Source organism: Ambystoma mexicanum, chromosome 3q, assembly GCF_040938575.1.
Source record: "Ambystoma mexicanum isolate Mex_15411 chromosome 3q, UKY_AmexF1_1, whole genome shotgun sequence".
In the NCBI taxonomy this organism is placed as follows: Eukaryota; Metazoa; Chordata; class Amphibia; order Caudata; family Ambystomatidae; genus Ambystoma; species Ambystoma mexicanum.
Genome location: NC_090926.1, coordinates 856,275,622 through 856,296,474, shown reverse-complemented (window position 1 = coordinate 856,296,474; position 20,853 = coordinate 856,275,622). Strand labels below are relative to the sequence as shown.

The following is a 20,853-nucleotide window of genomic DNA, read 5'->3' as shown; positions in this document are numbered from 1 at the left end:
CAGGCTCTCGATGTGGATCACGCCGTCTACTCTGGCTCGAGGGCGTTCAAGTGTCTTGCCGGGACTGCTCCTTGCCGGCTTCCACAGAAGGCGCGGACGGAGCGCGACCATGTTTGACAAAGATCATAAGCATTTCTACACATAAAGCTTCCCATTCCGCCGGTGTCGACTTCTTGGACGGGCATGTCACCCTCTCAGGGGTGGGGTCTGATGAAGACGAGGAAGGCGACCGGCGGGGCCTTCTCCCAGATCTCTTCTATGAAGAAAATACCTAGAGCGCTTGGCCTTCTCCCTCCGAGAAGAGTCAGCTCTTGAGATTTGGAAATTGGAAATTTGGGATTTGCAAACTTTGCCTACCTGAAGCTTCCCCTTTCGTTCCCTCAAGATATTTCCCATCCTGGATTGACACTTTGAGCACGTATCCGTATCGGGCGCCCTCTGCCGCAAAAGAAGCAGCCGAAACTGGACATTACAGGTCAATGATATTCCTCATCATTGGAGGACACAATCCATTCGAAAGTACAGAATTAGAAAAGGATTTAGTTGAATGTGAACATTCACAACACAGTAATGACTGTGAAAAAGAGTTGGAACTGTGTGGGTCAAAAATGATGATATTCCATCATTGAATGTGTGGATAGGTCCTAGGAGTAGCCAGGTAGCAGAATTGGATGCAATCTAAAAGGCAATATCTACAGCATTAGAAACAAGTTAAGAGAGATAGTGATTGTCACAGACTCCGACCATGCCCGGAATAGCTTTGTGAAAAATGGGGCCGAGGTGGAAAATGAGAGGGCTGGTAATAAAAAGCCCCTCAAGCATAGCAAGCTTATTCAGGCCACTGACGATCTTGTTTCAGAAAATGAGATGAAGATCAGCTGGTGAAAGATAAGGGGCATTCTAAAATACCAGGAGAAGATTGGGAGGTATTGATGAGGATGATGAGGCTGATCAGTAATGGGAGAGCTATTTCCAATAGGACACTTCCTCAGTGAGATATAGGTAGACATGGCGACACATTCCAAATCTGACGGGGTAGACAACCAATCAGTAGTTCAAAGGAGCTTTAACAGACCGGACCAGGATTTGATTAAGGCACAAAAGGAAGATCTATCATAGGTATAGTCTATAATCATATTGTAGACGCAGAGAAGAATCGCATTACAGAGGAGGACTGTAAGGGCAGAGAGGAATTGAGGGTGTTGATGAAGAGTAGAAAACAGTCTCAGTTAAAGGACATATTGTTGGTTGGAAAATTTGTTCAGTGAGTGGTCCCGGTTTCTTCTGGGACTTCAGTTACATCATGCGCATTATGCAATAACAGCAGGTCACAGAGGTACTCAGAAAACTTTGGAAATATTAAGGGACTATGCGTTTTGGCCACATATGTCCCAAGATGTGGAATTCTATATGCTGGGGTGTTTGGTGTGTGCACAATACCAACCCACGTCCCAAACACACAGCACCCTTAATGAAGAAGGAGGATTAACCCTACGCTGGTTAGAGTTGCAAATCTATTTCAATGGACTGGTCCAAAGATCAACACAGGGAAACGGGTATATGCTGACAGTTACATGGTTGGGATGCATACCTGCTCCTGACTGCAGTGCACAGACCTTAATGGTGAATCACATTTTCCAGGTGTAAGGGTGCAGAAGTGCGAGTCTGACACAGTGGTGGCATTTTTCTTGGCAAAGGCTTATTTATATGAAATTAAGGAAAAGGTAAGGAAAAGGTAAACCTATTTCTATGAGTGGATTCGCTACCTCAAAAAAAAAAATACTAAGGACTATGTCCTGTTTTATACAATAAAATATCCACCGTCCTGTGTCCGAACCCATTTCTGTTCCTTGCACAGTAAACTAAGGAAAAAACTGTGCATCTTCTTTATCCAGAAGCATCTTTTTCTGGATACAGATTTTTATTGTTTAGTTCTTGAGGCGGAAACAAGAGTGTCTTTAAACACAGTCTCTTCCCCTTGTTCTTCGCTTCAGTTTACAAACCTAGTATTAAGCTGGGTTCACTATCCTGCCAGACTTGACTGTAGACCTGATCAAAAAACAGTTCCCAAGTATCGGGGGTGGGGGGGTCTCTTCCCCTTGTTCTTTCTCCAGCTCAAAATTGCAGCATCAAGTTTGGTGCACTATCCTGCCAGGCTAGACTACATCTTGGAAATCCTGTAATGTCTCTTCCTTTGACAAAAGGTCTTCGACCCTTTTTTAGCTTTTTGCACCATTCTTTCTTACATGAGTCCCAGGTCCCTGTGGGCTGTGCCGGGGTCTCCCCAGCGTATTCTGCAGCTTCTTTCTCTTTTGCGTGGGTCCCAGATACCTTGATTGTCTCTCAGGCTCTCCCAAACTTGCTCTGGGCCTCAGGCCCTTAACCTGTGTGTTTCTTCAATCTTGTATGGGTCCTTGACCTGTGTTTTTTGCTTTTGTGAGGCTCGTCTGACTTTTGTATGGGTCCCAGACTCTGGTGTGCTCTTTTTGCAGGTTCTCTACCACGGCTTCACTCAATATCCAACTGAATAGACCTGGTGTACTCTTCTGCCAGGTACTGTAACACATAGGGTATTTTGCAAAGTTCGTTCCAGCTTTTACAGTTCATTCGCCATCGATTTCTGCCTCTCGGGATATTGGTACATGTCTTTTTAAATTATTTGGTGCCCTCCGTGTTTCACCAGCCAGTGCAAACCTTTCCCTACCTTTGGGAAATATTGCCAGGGTCTCTGGTCTGTCCTGGGAGTAGAGCAGTGCATCCGCACTGCTTGCGCGTCCTACCCTTGCAGCAGCGGTAAGCTCTCTCTTGCATCCGCGGCTGCACGTCTTACCCTTGGCTTTGGCTTCACTGGTTGGGTTTCCTCTTTCCCAGACACAAGACGGATTCCCGTACCATGGAGCTACTGGAGACATTTGTCTCTCCGCAACAGTGTCTTGTTCTCTTCTCCTCAGGGTCTGGGGGGGTCTCGTCAAAGACCCAGGGTCTGGTTCCTTCATCCTCTAGGGTTGGTTTGACAAGGTAAACAATCCTTACTTGCTCTTTATCGCCAGAGCGGTCTTTAGTAGACTGTTGGTTGTACAGTGGGCTTTTGCCTCCTTGTCTGATCTTCATGTCAGTGGCTGTATACACTCCATCTGGGTAAGCCTCACTCACCCTCGTCCAAGTATGATCTGTGTGAATGAAATCCTCCACTCTACAGAGATATACAGAGGTGTGGGGGTCCATAGGGAACTGAGTCAGGTGAAATGGAGGGGATAGAAATGAATGGGGCGAATACTGCATTCTCCCAAGGCATCGTCACTGGTCCCATGGAGGGCTTCCCTCCCCATGAGATACACCCAGTGAGTATCAACCCCAGCATGACTATTGGGTAGCAGCCTCACCTCCCTGGCAGCAGTGACAATATCCTGGGACTATTCAGACAGGTTTAGTTAACCCTAAAGAACTGAGTCGGACCATAGGAGTCATTTTAAAAGTGCAGTGATGACCAAGATGTGGAAAATTGTATTGGTGAAAAAGTAGTTACATATTTCATATAGTCCATCCTTCAGTTGGGGAATGGAGCGATGCAATAAGAATCGATATCCAAAAAAAGTTTGTGACTTGATGACCAGTGTGTTTAAATAATTTGCACAGTATATACATCAAATGAATTTTCTTTTTATAAATGACAAATGTTAAGACAATTCATTTTCTCCATTATTAATACTAAGTATTTGTATTAAGGAAAGGTTATATAAACAAAGAAACGTCAACATTACAAGGTTTTATTTCCAATAAAATCTCACCCCCACTCCTGTGTAAATATGGTAACAGTGGGTTCATATATGCACAAAGTAAAAACAAGCCAGGATGAGTGGCCTCCATCTACAGGCTTATGTTTAGGGAAGCTATGCTATTAATTCAGAACACACACAATACTGACTTATCTACAATATGTAACTACCAAAGATAAAGTTTTTCAGAAAGGACAACCTTCACACCCCAAATTCTTTTAGATGATTTTTGGGTGTTTCTAATTCAGGTTGCACTCACTTCAACAATGGCATTGGTCAGATGTTCCTGGTCAAATTAAAGTGCATCGTTCTATGGAAATGGAAATGCAAAGCTCCCTTGATCAAAATGTCTTTATGGCTTTCGCAGGTCGCAATTTATTTTTCAATCAATTGTGGAAATATGGAATTATGCACCCTTTCACAAAGTCAGTGTCCGACTAAACCCATAAAACATGCAGGATTGCATTTTAGTCGGCCTTGTCACAAAACGCTCAACTCTCTGCATTGAAAAATGTCATCTGTTCTACACTGTGCAAATAGCTCAGAGAAAAGCAGAACAAAATAAATGTTTTCTTATTTAAAATGTAATCTTATTAGGCTTTAAAAAGAGTGAAAGCAGGTACAAATCACATTAACAAGCTACATTATATTCCCATTCTGTTGGTTGGTGATAGTTTAGCAGCCGCTACGCTAGGTGTGCAGGAAATGGCCATTTGTTCTCAAATAAATTAGATTTCACTTGGCTTTAAATATAGCGAGAAAGCAATGTTTAATTTCACACTAAGGCATTCAATTTGGGACCAGTTTTGAGTAGTGGCATCCCCCACACCCTCAGTTCCTCTACATCTAATTACATTGGGAAATTTGTGTACTCACTTTGTATAGTTGTTTAAAGTCAGAGCCAGCATGGACCCTCAGTTTCCAGGAAATCCACACCCTTCTGGTCTGTTTCACCTGCCTCATACATATACACATGCAACAAAACTTGCTTATCAGGCTGCCACTCCCAGAGAATGCACCCCTTTTTGTAGGTTGGTGATATTTCTGCACATGTGACAGGGAGGGTTCTGATCAACTTTGGACTCCATCATACTTTTATTATATTTCCTTGTAGCAACATTACACATCAATAAAATATGGCTTTCTAGATTTCCCATTGTTCAAGAAAATGCAGCATGAATTTGTGAGAACAATTATTTTAATATAATTTTTCAATTATGAATAAATAATATATTGTATATGATCTCACTTTGTAGAGGAGACTCATTTTTGGAACACTGGTTCTTTATAGTCTAGATTGACTACATCAAATAAGGATACTTATAAATAGTCAGAATTGTGCACATGGAAACCTTGTACTAGCATAATGAGCCATGTGAACAGCACTCACAGGCCCCTTTTATGAAGCTTTAGGTTAATGATTAATATGGTTGGCAGACAGCAGTTAGGTTTCCAATAACTCCAGATGCTTGCTTTTATGGGGAGAGCTAATGTCAAGAGGTGAAAGCCCAAGTGCATTCCTGCCGTTGATGCTTGTAAGGTGAACTCTCAGGCTTCTGCACCATGTGGCCATCTAAGATTTTTATCAGCACAGAACCCACAGCCCTGGAGCTCAGAATGCAAATAACACATTATCCTGTTGTCCTTAACAGAATGTGCATCTTTGATAAGAGGTACAATAGGAATGTTTGTCTACAGATGGCCAAGCTAATCTCATGAGCCCTGAAGCCTTCCCCTACCAACACCTTCATGGCTGAACAGCAGTTCAGTTCAGTTCAGTTCAGTTCAAATAAAACCAGATCCAGAAAGCACCGGCAAAGCAACATTATAACACCAATTTGGCCATGCAGATTACACAGTAACAAACTCCCTGTTTAAAGTCTTGAATGTAACACTTAATACATTTACAAAAGGCTTCCATTTGCATTTATAAGCACATTTAAATAGGTTTCTGACATTCATGAAAGGATAGTCCACTCTATTTGGATTACTGTTGAAAGAAATCAAATGGTATTTTGCTTTAGGAAATAACATGTGAATGCATGGAGTTCCCTTTAAATGCTTGACAGTGTTTTCCAGGTAATGTAAAAATAAGTGGCAGCTATATCTCACACTCTGCAAACCCAATATTTGTAGGGAATAAGACTATATTGTTTAGATGTAGTGCTGTTCTGCATTTCAGACTCCATATTTGTTATTTGTAGAGTTCATTGTTTCAGGGCAGCAAAGCACTATTTTTCAGATGAAAGTAGAAAATTATATTTCAGGAAAGTGGCTTTCAGCATATTTTATTGGGAGGTTAAAACATAACCTAACCCAGTGCTTGGGCTGTCTCGAGGTTTGTCAATGCATTTCCATGAATGTTCTGTTTGTGGCAAAGGAGAATGTGAGGACCCACCCACGCACAATATAATCAAACTTGATCAAAGCCCTGCTAGGATATTTACCTTGTCCAATAAATGTATGGCCAGATGCATCAGGTAAAATTAAAGTTATCAGGCATAAAACTACAGCTAAGCTGCAACATTACGGCCATGCTGCCTGTGATGACCTTGACAGCCTTGTACTGAAGCAAAGTATAAATTGGTTGTGGATGTGCGTTTTCAGTCCCGAACAGCAGGCTCCTTTGTGATAAATACTCCAGGACAGCCCTGGACCTGTGATGAATGGCCAACCTCTTTGGGCGCATGTCCTGCACCTACTCCGATAGTGAAGAGCCTAGGGATCAAACTAATGGCCACAGGCTCTAGAGAAGCCCACATTTCTGCCGTTTGCCAATTAGGCTACACCAAGTTGAAAGTACTGAAAAAAAGTCTTGCCATTCCTGCTGTTCGAATCTAGGTACAAAATTGTGACTCTCCAAAATACAGTGGTTTACCAAGTGAAAATATGACTTCAAACACCATCACTTACCAACAGTGTCCACGATAAGATCAAGCTGTCCATTGTACACTGTGACACTGACATTTGCTGCGAGAAGCATATCCACAATATCAATTACAGGTTTCATGAAATCTTCTGCCATGTTTTCAAAAACATCACGGGCTTGTCCTATTCAAAGACCAATGACAAAAGTGAGATAGTGGGACATGAAAGAAAACAAAATGAAAATCAAAGAGGCAACTGACAAAACAAACAAAGAGTTGTAAAATGGATTCATGGAAAGGACTATGAAATCGCTGTATCAATGTTTCCATTTCTTATCTTCATAAGGTGCATTCATGAGAGGTTGCATCTACAATGGTTTCCAATTCAAATTCCTGTGCAATGACATACACGTACCAAATACTTATGTGATGGGTCAGAAATGCGAGATGGACAAGTAGATCGAGAGGGGTCAGAAATGCGAGATGGACAAGTAGATCGAGTTTTCTCACAAGTAGCTATTTTATTAAATAAGGTTGAGACAAACGCCTATCTTTACCTAACCTAAAAAGGATTTCCCTATTTGTCAAACTAAGGCTAAAGGAAAATGATCTAATATCCAAACGTATCTGTCCCTAACACTCATACATACAACAAAAATCATACAGGGATTATATGGCTGTTTAAACTCCTTAAAATAACAGTTCTATTTGTAAACAAAATGTATAAACATGAATCTTTGTAACCAGGGTCAGATCCCCTTCCCCATGATCAATTCAGGATATTTCAAATCAAAGTCCAAAATCACGAATGTTCTTTTCAATAGCCAAGTTCCATTCCAAGAACAACAACGTTCTTCTCATTCCATAAGTCCTTCACTTGGCAATTTGATTGTCTTATTTCCAAACAGGATTTCTCACTCTTCAAGGCAATTGTTAAAGTCTCCATGAACATCTGTTTGACAAACCAAAAGGACTTTGTCTTCACACACCAAGTCAATGTAATTATTCTCTTCTTTAAAGACTGTTCCTCAAATCATATTTCTTCTTCATAAGCAATAGTTTTGTCCGGATGGTTTTACAACAGTTCATACTAACTATTAATGAATATGCCACTTTTTTTCACCATAACCTTCTACCACACTGCAGTACTTCTAATGATCTTCTTCCTGGTCCACTCGCTTAGCAGGACAAACTACTAATTGTCCCTTTACTGGTGGACTTGCCCATCAGGATAAAACTCCTACTACTCCTACTACTACTATTACTCTGTGTGAGGTTTGCTTCAGAATTTCCACACTTAAATCCTTAATGGGGAAAGTAAATCAAAAACTGCTTCTTGGATAAGTCTGGACTTTCAGCAAAAATAAGGGGGTTATAACTTGTTCCACAAGGCTAAAGCATACATTGACAATGTCTCTCACACCGATTAATTTGCCACAGGCAATGCAAGTCACATTTCTTTACTCCTTGCTGATTTCTACAAGGAGGGTTTTTCTCCTGCCATCCTTGGTTTCCTTTTACATCACCAATTAGCTGCTGGTAATGTAATATACAATGTTTCCTTTCAGGTATCCCTCATTAGGAAAGATGCATCGGCTTTCATTTAGGATTGCCTTTCTTTGGTTTAGGCAATGCTGGTTATAATCTTCTCTTACAGGTAACCTCCCTCTTTGCAGATTACAGTCACTTTGTTGAACTATTGTTCCCTTTTTACTTTGGCAACGGTGGTTACAATATTCTTCTACTAGGCCTCTCAAACAGAGTTGAGCCCAAAATGCTTTCATTGAACAGTTAGGTATTCAAAGGCTTTACTTTTGAGTCAATGGTCTATTTCGGAAATGCCCCAGGGTTCCCTAACCCGCTGCTTTGGTTTCTTCATTTGTCAGGATGTTCCATGCGCCTGACAGATCCGGTAACACTCCTGCATCCTGAAAAGGGAGTTTCCTCTGCTCCACGCATACTCCGGAAAAACGCCACTCACCGGGGCAGTATGCAGGACTAGGGGAGTTTCTCGCTCTAATGGGACAGCTAGCATCTTTGCTGCTTCCCGCCGCACGTTCCCTGCATTCAGGATTCCCGATATCATTACTCTCTCGACACAGCTTCCCGCTTGTAACACAGCAGCGGCTCTGGCATCTGCTTCTTCCTCCTACTTCTGCTGCTCCCATTACTTCTCCTCAATGGCCCGCACCTGAAGTGCGTGGGTCATTAATAACCATTAGACTGCTCACTACAGACAGAGCCCCTTGCCTCGTCTCAGTATCGAGAGCATTATGGGGCTTGAAGTCCATAATGTTCTTATTCAGTTTAACATTATTTAACCCACTCTGTTTTAATGATTTATAGAATGTACATTTAGGGGAAGCTCCGATACCTTGTTACTATACTGTTTTTAATTACTGATTGCTGCTATATTAGAATGTATTTTTTAGCTGCTTTTAATTAGTTCATACCAATTAGTTTTACCTAGCTTCTATCTTCTAGCTTGACTTTAATCAGTTTTATCCATTGTATGTACTGTTTGCTCTTAGAAAAAATTCTAGTTCTGCATATTTAAAGCCGTGTTGATCATTCTGCCTGCAAATCCCATCAAATTTGTAGTTGCTTGCTCCTCTATTTCCGCAATCAGCTGCGTGAGCGCCAGACCGTGAGTTAGGCCGGTCTGTACTGTTCCGTCCTGCTTCCGGACTCCTGCTCTTAGTGCCGCAACGTGGGCTTCTGTCGCATCTTCCCGAAGGAGACACTCATTAGGTCAGAACCAGCTTCCATGCAATATACCCAGCCCTGCCGGTAGCTTGCTAATCACACCTCATACTATTCACGCATATCCTGTAACCTCACAGCATATGGCCTCTACCACATCTGCTACTGCTCTTGCGCCTAAACCCGATTGCTCCAATTGTGCAGATTTGAATCCTCCTGCTTTCCCTCCCTTTAAAGCGGGGCTTCTAAATACCCACTCTATAGTAAAGCACGCTGAGGATATCTCCGACCTTATGAACCAATCTGATATCTTATGCCTTACCAAAACCTGGCTCTCTGATGTAACCAATCATGCTGCTGCCTCTACCCTTCCTACTAGCTATCAAATCTTTCGGACTGATCGCCAATCATGTCTGTGTGGCGGCACCGCAGTCATAAGAGATTCTTTGGTATCACATATTTGTAACACCTCACCTATTGATGACGGCCAACACAGTTTGATCGAAATTGCCATTGACTCCAACACCATCATCTTATTACTATATATCCCCCCCTCTGTAAACATGCCTGTTTGAAAAACAGTAGTTTATGTTTCTTGGTGACTTTATCAAACCCACCTCATATGTTATCCTCCTTGTCGACTAATTATTGGTCATATGGCGCCCTGGATTCTGAAGCTACCAATCTTATGCTCTCACTTGAGGCCTATGGCCTACATAAAGAAATAAAGTTGCCCACTGATAAAGATAGACATACCTTAGACTGGGTACTCCCATTGCCTATCCTTAACCAATCTGGAAGTTATGACCTGCCCTTGGTCTGATCGAATAAAGTGATCCGGCCGCGGCTGAATTTACAGCGGCCGGAGCGTTTGCATGAGAAAGGTGCGAACTACCAAATGTTTGCCCCCTTCTCATGCGAACAGTACATACTCACACCCACACACACACAACACATCCATAACACCCCCTCAGCACACCCCCACCCACACCCACAACATAAACATTGCTTACTTATCTTCTTCACGCTGGTTTCCTGCGGCGCCAGTTCCCTTTCACTTCCATGATCAGGAACCGGAGCCACAGGGTCCTTTTCTTTTTTTTTTTTTTTTTTTAACGGGGGCTGCAGGGGTTTCCTCTGCGACCCCCTCTTACTATACCACACAGTATAGTGAGCGGGATGTTGCGGGGGACACCCCCGCAGTCTTTTTTTTAATACTTCCCTATAATGCTAAAACCAAAGGTTCAAACTTTTGGTGGTTCGAACTTTGGTGGTAGCATTTTTCGGACTTTTAGTCCACGCAAACTTTTGGATGCGTTCCGTTCCACCGCATCCGTCTGATCATTGCCTTAGCTCCTTTCTACTGGATCTTCCGTCTAAGCTCACTAGAATAAACGCCCACCCTCGTGTTGGACACACGGTTAAAAACATTTGCAGGAATTCCCTCACTGCCTTCAGTGAACTTGCCCAGCCCATATTGTACTACCACCTTAGTAGACCAATACAAAGATATTGTCTCCTTTGTTACAGATACTCTTGTCCCCCCCACTATCAAAACTGTCAAGACTGAAACGCTGGGCCAATCATGGTCCTGTGATAAAATCCTTGACCTAAGAACTCAAAAAAGGAAAATGAAACAGGCCTGGCGGAAGAACTCTTCGGAGGTCAATACTGCCTTTTATCGCAAAGCCGCCACAGACTATAAAATTGCCATCTTGGCTGTCAAACATGACATCTATGACAAACGCATCAGTAATGACAAGTCATCTCAAAAATAACTTTTTGCATTCTAAAAGACGGAAAGAAAATCTAACTTCTACTCTGCTATCACTAACAGTAACCAGTGGTGTCTTGGCATTCAAATTGGCTTTAATGCGAAAAATCTTCATCGCAATAAAATTGCTTCTTAGTAATGGAAGTATGAGAATTGGATAGTTTAGCTTGTGGCAAAGTCTCTGCTCCTTGTTTATCTGACACCTCAACCCTTATTTTCAACTTTAAAGAGATATCGCAGGTTGAGTTGTCCAATATTGTTCAACACCTCAAGCCATCCCCCTGCCCTGATGACATTTGTCCCCCTGCTAAGATCAAGGAAGTCTTCAGCTGTTTAGCCCCTCTTGTTACCAGACTGGCTAATTCCTCTTTCGCTAACTCCACTGTTCCTGCTTCTCTCAAAGATGCTTGGATCTCTCCTGTCTTGAAAAAGGCTACTCTGGATCCTGCCTCTGTTTACAATTGCCCGATTACTAATGTCACCTTCTTGCTAAAAATGTTGGACAAAGTCACATACAGTCAACTACAGCAGAAGATTGAAAATAATCATCTACTGGGCTTGTTAGAGTCCGGCCTTCATGCCTCACATGGCACTGAAAAAGCTCTGGTTGACTTAAAAGCTAACCTGTGTCACATTGTTCACTCGGGACAGATTGCCCTCTTGATGCTCCTAGATCTATCCGCGGCCTTCAACCTTGTTGATCACTCACTGCTGCTGAAGAGACTAAGAACCACTGCGAATTGCACCAAAAACCACTTATGTTGGCTCTCCTCATTCCTAGGTCCCAGATCTGCCTGTGTTGCTTCTGGGGGCTATAAATCTCCCATCCAATTGCTACAATGTGGTGTTCCGCAGGGAGTATGCCTTTCTCCCACCCTTCATCATTTGTATATTCGACCTTTGACACAGCATCAGCGCGAGTTACATCAGCTACGTCGATGATACTCAGGTGGTGATCAAACTGACTAGCAATTAGGAGTTGGATCTCATTAAAATTAATTCTATCTATGCTGCCATTGAGGATTGGACGATTAGAAATTCCCTTGCCCTCAATGGCAATGCAACTGAGATCATGCTTGTTGGTACTCCTCAACGTCTTGCCAAACTGGATTCTAGATGCTCTGCCTTTAACATCTCTGGAGCTACTATTCAGACCAGTCCTTGGGTTAACTTTACTTTATAACATTTATATAGCGCATCCTTGGACCAGAGGGTTAAGGCGTTAAGATCTTTGGCGTTTATATTTCGATTCTAATCTTTTTAAAAATGTTTTATTTATTGTCAAACAGAGTACAAGGTTACATGATCATTTCTTAGTGTCAATTTAGACATCCGAGTTACATCTCTGCTGCACATGCCAGGGATAGAGACATCAGAAAAAGTATACATTACACTCATACAGTTTCAACAAACAGCAGTAAATGTTTTGAATGTTCACAGTTTAATCTGCCGAAAGGTTAGACAAATATGTTAGGAATTCAGACCATATGTTTTTGGGGCGGGAGGGCATGGGCAATGAGTTCACATATTGCTCCTAATAAGTCTGAGTCCAGGTTAGTGCTGCTAACCACATTTTGAAATTGGACTGGAGGTCTGTTTCCAATGCTGCAGTATACATCTTTCGGCGATAATGCAGCTTAAATTCACAAATGATAGCATTTTCTTTAGTCAGAGTATTATCCTATATACCAAAGAGGGAGCACAGCAGGGCTCGTTCAATGGGGATTCCTACAATATCAGTGTTTGGAACACATCGTCCCAGAAGTTGTAGTCGGGTACATGACCAAAACATGTGCAGGTGATCAGTCTCATCTAACTGGCATTGGGGGCACGAGTGGCGCATATTTCGAGCTAACTGGTTGAGCCTCTGCGGAGTGTAATATAGTCTATTCAGCAGTTTGTACTGTATAGAAAGGAACCTGAAGTTAAGGGGGACTTGATGCGCGAGCAGGCACATGGATCTACATTGGGTTTCAGACAGGCCTAAACCCAGATCACCCACCCACTTAGCACGCACTCCAGTCATCCAATCTGGGCGCTTGATCAACAACATCTTATAAAGGGAGGATACTATCCCACAAGCAATATATGCATTGGCAATATACTGTACCCCCGGAGTCTCCAGGGGCTCGGATGGAAGGCATGGCCATAGAGACCATACTGCTGCTTGCAGTCTATACTATTGAGCATTTCCAACCCTGAACCAGTGCGTTCCCCAGCCATGTGATCTCACCTGTGCCCACCACCACTGAAACTGCGCCCCCCAGTGCAAAATGTTTGATATGCAATTCTTCTACCCCCATTGTGAATGCTATTGTGCCAAATGTGATCTCACCTGTGCCCACCACCACTGAAACTGCGCTCCCCAGTGCAAAATGTGTGATATGCAATTCTTCTACCCCCATTGTGAATGCTATTGTGCCAAATGTGATCTCACCTGTGCCCACCACCACTGAAACTGCGCCCCCCAGTGCTAAATATATGATATGCAATTCCTCTACTGCCCCCCACCACAACACCACTGGAGCCCCCAGCTCCACACCGACCATGCCCATCACCTCACCCTCTCCTCCCACAGACCCCTCCCTAGTCGTCACAGAACCCCACCTCAAATGCGCCATGATCAATGCTAGATCCATCAGCGCCCACGCTCTAGACATTCACGGCCTCATAACCACCCATGACCTTGACCTGCTCATGATATCAGAAACCTGGCTACACGATGCCTCTGGCCCTGCGCTCTCCCTGGCACTCCCTTCTGGCTATTCCATCACCAGACAAGATCGCCCCTCTAAAGGTGGAGGTGTCGCTATCATCGCTAAGGACTGCTATAGTATTAGAAAGGTAGAAAAATCCCTACACAGCAACAACGACTACCTCCAAGTCAAAATTATCCTCTCCCCCAACTGTACCATTACCGCTCATATTGTCTATCGCCCTCCTGGCCCAATAGAAGACTTCCAAGCCGCCCTCATCCATCTCCTATCTGACAACCTCAAAAAACATTCGAAAGCCATTCTCCTTGGGGACGTCAACCTAGGCCTCCAGGATAAAAAGGACCCAGCAGCCAAATCCTTTGACTCAGCCCTAACAACACTAGGCTATAAGAACACCATCTTTAGCCCAACGCACACTCAGGGCAGAACACTCGACTGGATTGCTCAGCACAACTGCCCACTCATCATCACTGGAAACACTCCTACCCCATGGTCTGACCACCATATCATCACATTTAGCATCCTCACCACCAGCTCCTCTACCCCGCCACCCCAACCCCTACCACCTTGCCTCACAAGAAGCTCCCGCCAGCTCACTAAGGAAAGACTACTGCCCTTCCTCCAGACCACCTTTTTCCACAGACCCAGAAACTCTTGCATCAACCTACGATGCTGCCATTAAAGCAGCTATCAACTCCATTGCCCCACTAAAACCCCGTAAATACAAACCCACCACCCACTCTAACTCCTGGTTCACCCCAGACTTGCTCGCACTCCGAAACGAGAAAAAGGCAGCACTTACTCAGTGGCAAACGTCCCACACTGACAAAGACAAGCTGATCTTTAAAGCCTGCTCTACGGAGTACAAAAAAGCTATCACCCAGGCAAAATCCAAATCTTTTGAATCCAGAATTTCGGAAGCCCAATCCAGCACAAAAGAAATCTTTGCAATTTTTAGGGAGCTAGAGACTCCTACTCCCACCCCCCAGAACTTCACCAAAGACAAAGCCTGGTGCGACGAAATTCAAACGGCAATGCTAACAAAACTGAGCCGCCTCCAAAGCAAAATACTAGCTACCAAACAAGCCCTGCCCAATACTCATATCCCTGTCCCACCACCAGCCCAAGACCCTCCCCAACCCTTCTCCTTCAAATCCATACAAGAAAAGTACATCATTAACATAATGAAGAACATCAAAGCATCCAACTGTAAAGGTGATGCCTGCCCAGCCACTCTCATCAAGGACTGCACTGAAGCGCTTGCTTCCTTCCTGACAGCATTTGTTAATGCCTCCTTCGCAACAGGGAAAGTCCCCACCTCCCTCAAGGAAGCATGGGTCCGCCCCCTCTTAAAAAAACCAACTCTCGATCCCACCTCCCCCAACAACTATAGACCCATCACCACTGTCCCTTTCCTCCTCAAAATACTCGACAAAGCAGCCTATCTGCAGATTCAGCACTTCATCGAAGAAAACAAACTCCTGGGACTCCGCCAATCTGGCTTCCGCCCTAGACATGGGACTGAAACCGCCCTACTTGACCTGAAAAACCAAATGGACGATGCCAGAGACATGGGCAAACCAGCTCTTCTCCTACTCCTTGACCTATCTGCAGCGTTCGATCTCGTAGATCATGACGTCCTTTGCCATCATCTCTCCTCCACTGCCAAGTTCTCCCCTGACGCCACAGCATGGATCACATCCTTCCTACAAGACAGAACCATGCAAGTATTCTCCGACCTAGCCTCTGCCTCACCCACTACCATACTCTTTGGCGTGCCCCAAGGCTCATGCCTCTCCCCCACACTCTACAGCATCTTCACACGACCCCTCTTCCTCATCCTCGACGCTATGGGTATATCCTACAATAACTACGCGGACGATACCCAGATCCTCCTTACCCTCACAGGCAACTACGACACTGACTCCATGACCCTTAACAACCTCTACAACACCATCCAAGCCTGGATGGCAGACAATGGTCTATGCCTCAACTCTGACAAGACAGAACTCCTACTGGTAGGTTCCCCCGAAATGCTAAAAAAACTTGACTCCCAATTCAGTCACTTCACCATCGACACCATCACAATACCTGTTTCAGACTCAGTCAAAACTCTTGGAGTCTATCTAGACTCTAACCTTTCCATGGACAGACAAGTCAACGCCATTGCCTCCTCAGCCGCATATCATGCTAAACTGATCAACGCAGTCAGGCCTTTCCTCTCCAAAGAGAACTGCACAAACATAGCCAGAGCCATCACCGGCTCCAGGCTAGACTACTGCAACATACTCTTCCTAGGAACCTCAAAAAGAAACTTGGAGAGGCTACAAGTCATCCAGAATAGTGCTCTCCGAGCAGCCCAAGGTATTGCCAAAAGGGACCACATCTCGGAAGCCAGAAAACTAGCCCACTGGCTCCCAAATAAAGGAGAGAATAATTTTCAAAGCGCTCACACTGACACACAAATGCATCCATCTCACTGCCCCCGCCTACCTCTCACAAAGAATCCACTCCGTCGCCTCTACAAGACCAACAAGATCACCCTACACCAACATGCTCTCTGTGCCACTAGTAAAAAGATCCAGAGCAGGTGGATCCAGCTTCCCCTATCTCGCACCCACTCACTGGAATGCCCTACCTCCCACCATCCGCAGTGAGCCCTCCCTCCTAGCCTTCCGCAAAGCATTGAAAACCACCCTCTTCTCATAAGGTCCCTCGCAGCAGCATGAATACCAACCATAGGACCCACTGCTTAAGTTGTATTGACCAACCGCATAAGCTGTAATGATAACCTTGCTTGTTCCTATCTGTAATATGCCTCTTACTGATACCATGCCTGTAACTAAGCTCATGCAAGTAACAGCGCCTCAATGCCCCTGGGCTGCTTGCGCGCTATACAAATTTAAATGAATAAATAAATAAAATAAATGTTTGGGGCGTAATGAACTTCCCATTCAGGAACAACTCGACTAGTGCCCCATATCCTAACCCTTTCCAGTGGTTCAATAGCACAGGATTCCATGTGGGCTCCAGACCCAGGAACCGCCACAAGGAGAGCCATCTGTAATATGGGCATGCTTCAGTATTTGGCGCCAGGCCTATAGAGTGGTAGATATTGGGTCAAATGGGCAGACATCTTTGTAGATACAGTTCAAGATGAGAGTTTTAAAATGAGCATCACTGACTGTTAGCTGCTCAAGCTTGACATGAGGTGGTAGTCTAGTATCGCTATACCAGAATGAGGCGTACTGGCCCTGTGCTGCTATCCAATATAGCTTGAGGTCGGGGGCTGTGAATCCTCCCTTCTCGTACGGCAGAGTCATGTCTGACAATTTCTTTCCGCACTGCCCTGGCATGCCATAGAAATTGTGCACAAACAGCATGTAATTTACTGAAGTATGGCTTCCCGGACCAGATGGGGACATTAGGGAATATATATACTAATTTAGGTACCAACACCATCTTCACCAGGGACAGCCTACCCGCCATTGTGATGGGGAGTGTGCGCCATCTGGCCAGTTTTTCGACGTGAGATTCCATAGTCACATAGTTGTCCGCTAGTAACGCTGGCTTTGCCCTAGATACCTTTACTCCCAGGTACCCAATTCCCTGTGGGGACCAGCGGAGGGGGAACTCACCATTTGGTTGTCTGGCGTTACACGTGAGTGGAAATACTTCAGATTTGTTATAGTTAAATAGTTAGTCAACCCAGAGAAGCCATCCATGTGATCACGGCCCGTAGAATAGGGTCGAGATTTGACTGGGGGTCTCTAATGTACAGCAGGACATCGTCTGCATACAGTGATATTATCATAGGTCGACCCTTCAGGCGAATGCTGCGGTGGCCATGACAAGATCGAATCATGTCTGCCATAGGTTCAATGGCCAGTGCAAAAAGGATCGGGGAGAGGGGGCAACCCTGTCACGTGCCCATACCCAAGGTGAAAGGTGGTGATCTATGCAAGTTGACCAATACACTAGCTGTAGTGCACGTGTGTAGTAATTTGATATATCAAATCATTTCAGGATCAAATCCGATGTTCCCCAGGACCACCCACAGGTATTGCCACAAAACCATATCTAAGGCCTGGGCATCCAAACCTACCACCACCGCTTCCGCTGTATGGTCAATTCTGGCCATAACTATCAAAATCAATAAGGGCTTGTTAGGGCGAATTCTCATTTCTGTTCCAATTCCCTTCAACATTAGAGTCCCCCCACCCCAGCTCTTTTGCTGGACTTTAGGACTTTCACATTTTAACCCTTGAGTGAGACCTTTTTCTCACTCTCTCATTCGTTTTGACACAATTTGGATTATGTGTTTCCATTATTGGAGTCTGACAAACTCCATAGGCATCTACTTTTTGTATGGTGTCACACTGCCTTACAGATTTCTCAAGTTTAAATACCTTTCCTTATGCAAACAACTGTTCCAAAGAATAGTAAAGTGAAATTGACTTTAGTTACCTCTTCTCTTTGTAGGTCCAGCACACACCATTTTATGTGGAGTGTTGGGGAGAGGGGGCTACCTAGAAGACCCTTATCCTACATTCTCATGTCACATTTTTATGTTGCCCTCACTACGTTAAATAGCTGAATGGCTGGTGGCAGTGGTTTAATGTTCCTACCATTGTGCTTTTCTACCACAGGCTGAACACTCAGCTGCAGTACAACACCCATGGGTGACACTTTTGTAAAACTTGCCCCAGTCTTTTTTCGCCATTTTCTGTTTGTGAGGTCTTTCTTGGGTTTTACTCTGTGTGTCGAGGCAGATTTGAGCCCTTTGTTCATTTTGCCTTTGGCGGGCTTCAGCCCTGAAACCCACCTCTGTCTCCAGTGTGTCTGGAAAGGCAGGCTGTGAGTCTCTAGGAGTGCCTGAATGCAACCAGTCCTGATTGGCTGGATGTCCATCCTTTCAGGACAGCCACCCTGCTGTGTGATTGACAGCCTAGGCTGTGCATGAAAAGCTTGCTTAAAAGGTGAGAGTTTTGGGACTAGAGGCAGAGTCGACCACTGGGAGAAAGACCAGACGAAGAAAACAAGAATGAAGCTTCCTGCATCCTCCTGGACCTTTGAATTGCCTGGTGAAGCCCTGCTGCTTTGCTGAAACTCCTTTTTCAATTCGACAGAGAAGCTCCGGAAGGAACGACTTCTCCCCTTGGGTTAGAGGGACCAACTAACCCAGAGACAAACTCCACAGGACCATCTTCCCCGACTGGCTTCACTTCTTCATTGATGCAAGAACCGAGTGCTGGGGGTCGAGTAATCCAGAGTCGAGTGAAACGTCTGAAATCCAGCAAGAACCTCCAGGAGTCTCCCAAGGACCTTCCAGAAGCAGGACAACCAGAGCTCGAGTCCCCTCACCAGAGTGCAGGACCCAAGGAGTGAAGGAAGCCCGACCGGTATCCGAGATCCACGACACTGCCGTTTACAAAGCTCTGAAACCATGAAGTGCCACTGAACCGAAAAGAGCCCGTAGCTGCCAATGACCTAAGTAACGCCGCAGGGACCCTCCAGACGTCCTCCCTTTTGTGCCCACGACAGGCTGAGGAACAAGGGGTCTGCACCGCTGTAGCAAGACAGAATCCAGCTGGACCACTCTTCTTCAAACCAGATTAACTATTTAGACTTGGACTTACCTCATTGTCTTTTAGCCTTGCTTTTATCAGTTGGGAATTGCAGTGGTTTACTTTTAGAGTTGATTCCAACTCTCTTTTCACATGCTCAACAGCTTGTGACCTTGAAGGGGCCCCTGAGTGACCCTCGGATGTGGAAACAAGGCACAGTCACCACACACGAATAGATACGCCAGACACGAGATTCCGTTGCCAAAACCTAGGGTTTATTGCAATACAAAGAAGTCCCAGTTGGCCAAGTGGTCCCACGCCCCGCGACGTGTGTCTAACAGACCTCGGGGAACGCAAGAGAACGTGAAACGTACATCAGTTATATATATACAAACGGAGCATCTTACAATCAGTAATGACACATTTGATGCCGCCCCCAATTCATTTCCCTTTGAATTAGAGGCGAGGATTGACCATTGTGACAAATATGACACCTTAGACCACCATATTTAGTAACAGTTTGCAATCTCCAGGTTTTACAGACACCATTCTTTGTTTGCGAGAACACAGCGTTTCTGTTTTTCATGGGCAAGCTGCGCGTAGGAGACTGGCACATACCAGGCCTCACCATCTCGAAGTTTCGATTCTCGCTCTTGAGGTCAGCCCGCTCTCCTGGGCCTCACTGGGCTCAGAAAGGGGGACCGTAAAGAAGATCATAATTCAACTCTTTAAATGCTAGTTTCGTATATTGCTATTCTTTCAGGAGACTCGCTGGCATTCGTGTACTGATTAAATGCCTTGCTCCCTGTCTTCAAGGATATGTGAGGGAGGGAATCGGGCATTTCTGTCTGGCTGTGTAATGTTTCAACATGTTTGTTAGCCTTGGACCATTGAATCGAAATAATATCTACAGCAAAGCAGTTTTACATGAGGCAAAGTGGCAATGTTAGAGAGCAGAGAGAGAAAACAAAATGGCAATTCTGGTCATCTTAAAATGGCTTCACTCTAGTTGAACTAATAGCTACGTAATAACTAATGACTAATGAATATATATTCTTACACTGTAAATGAGGCGGTTGGTCTTTGGCCAATCAATTATCATTCATTTCCGAACCCTCAAGGGGTGTTTGGTTTTTCTGGACTGACAAGTGATTTTCTAACAAACTCTAACTTTGTGCAAGACTTTGATTCTAAGAAGTGACTCAGCTCCATAGACTGTTTCAAATTGACATTGGCTGCCTTGGCTCCCTGCAGACTCCTCTATCCCACTGACTTTGATATTGTTTGTCCCTCATAAGTGGTAAGACTGTTACTGCTGGGAAAGGCTTGTTTAGATTTCATTGGAAGATTTAAGTGTCCTTACATATCCTGCCAACCTGTTTAACCTTAACCTTCCTTAAACCTTTCCTTTCTGCAACCTTAGAATACTGTTCTTGTGTTTTAAATCAA

General features: G+C 44.4%; 1 protein-coding gene across 1 annotated transcript in view; it reads right to left on the bottom strand.

Annotated features, from left to right (window-relative positions):
- The window catches only part of SCPEP1 (serine carboxypeptidase 1), a 682,231-nt gene that overhangs the window by 34,239 nt on the left and 627,139 nt on the right, over positions 1–20,853 (bottom strand). Inside the window, exon 11 of the mRNA XM_069654950.1 lies at positions 6,690–6,827. Coding sequence (XP_069511051.1) covers positions 6,690–6,827 — 138 coding nt within the window. The remainder of the gene's footprint in view (positions 1–6,689; positions 6,828–20,853) is intronic.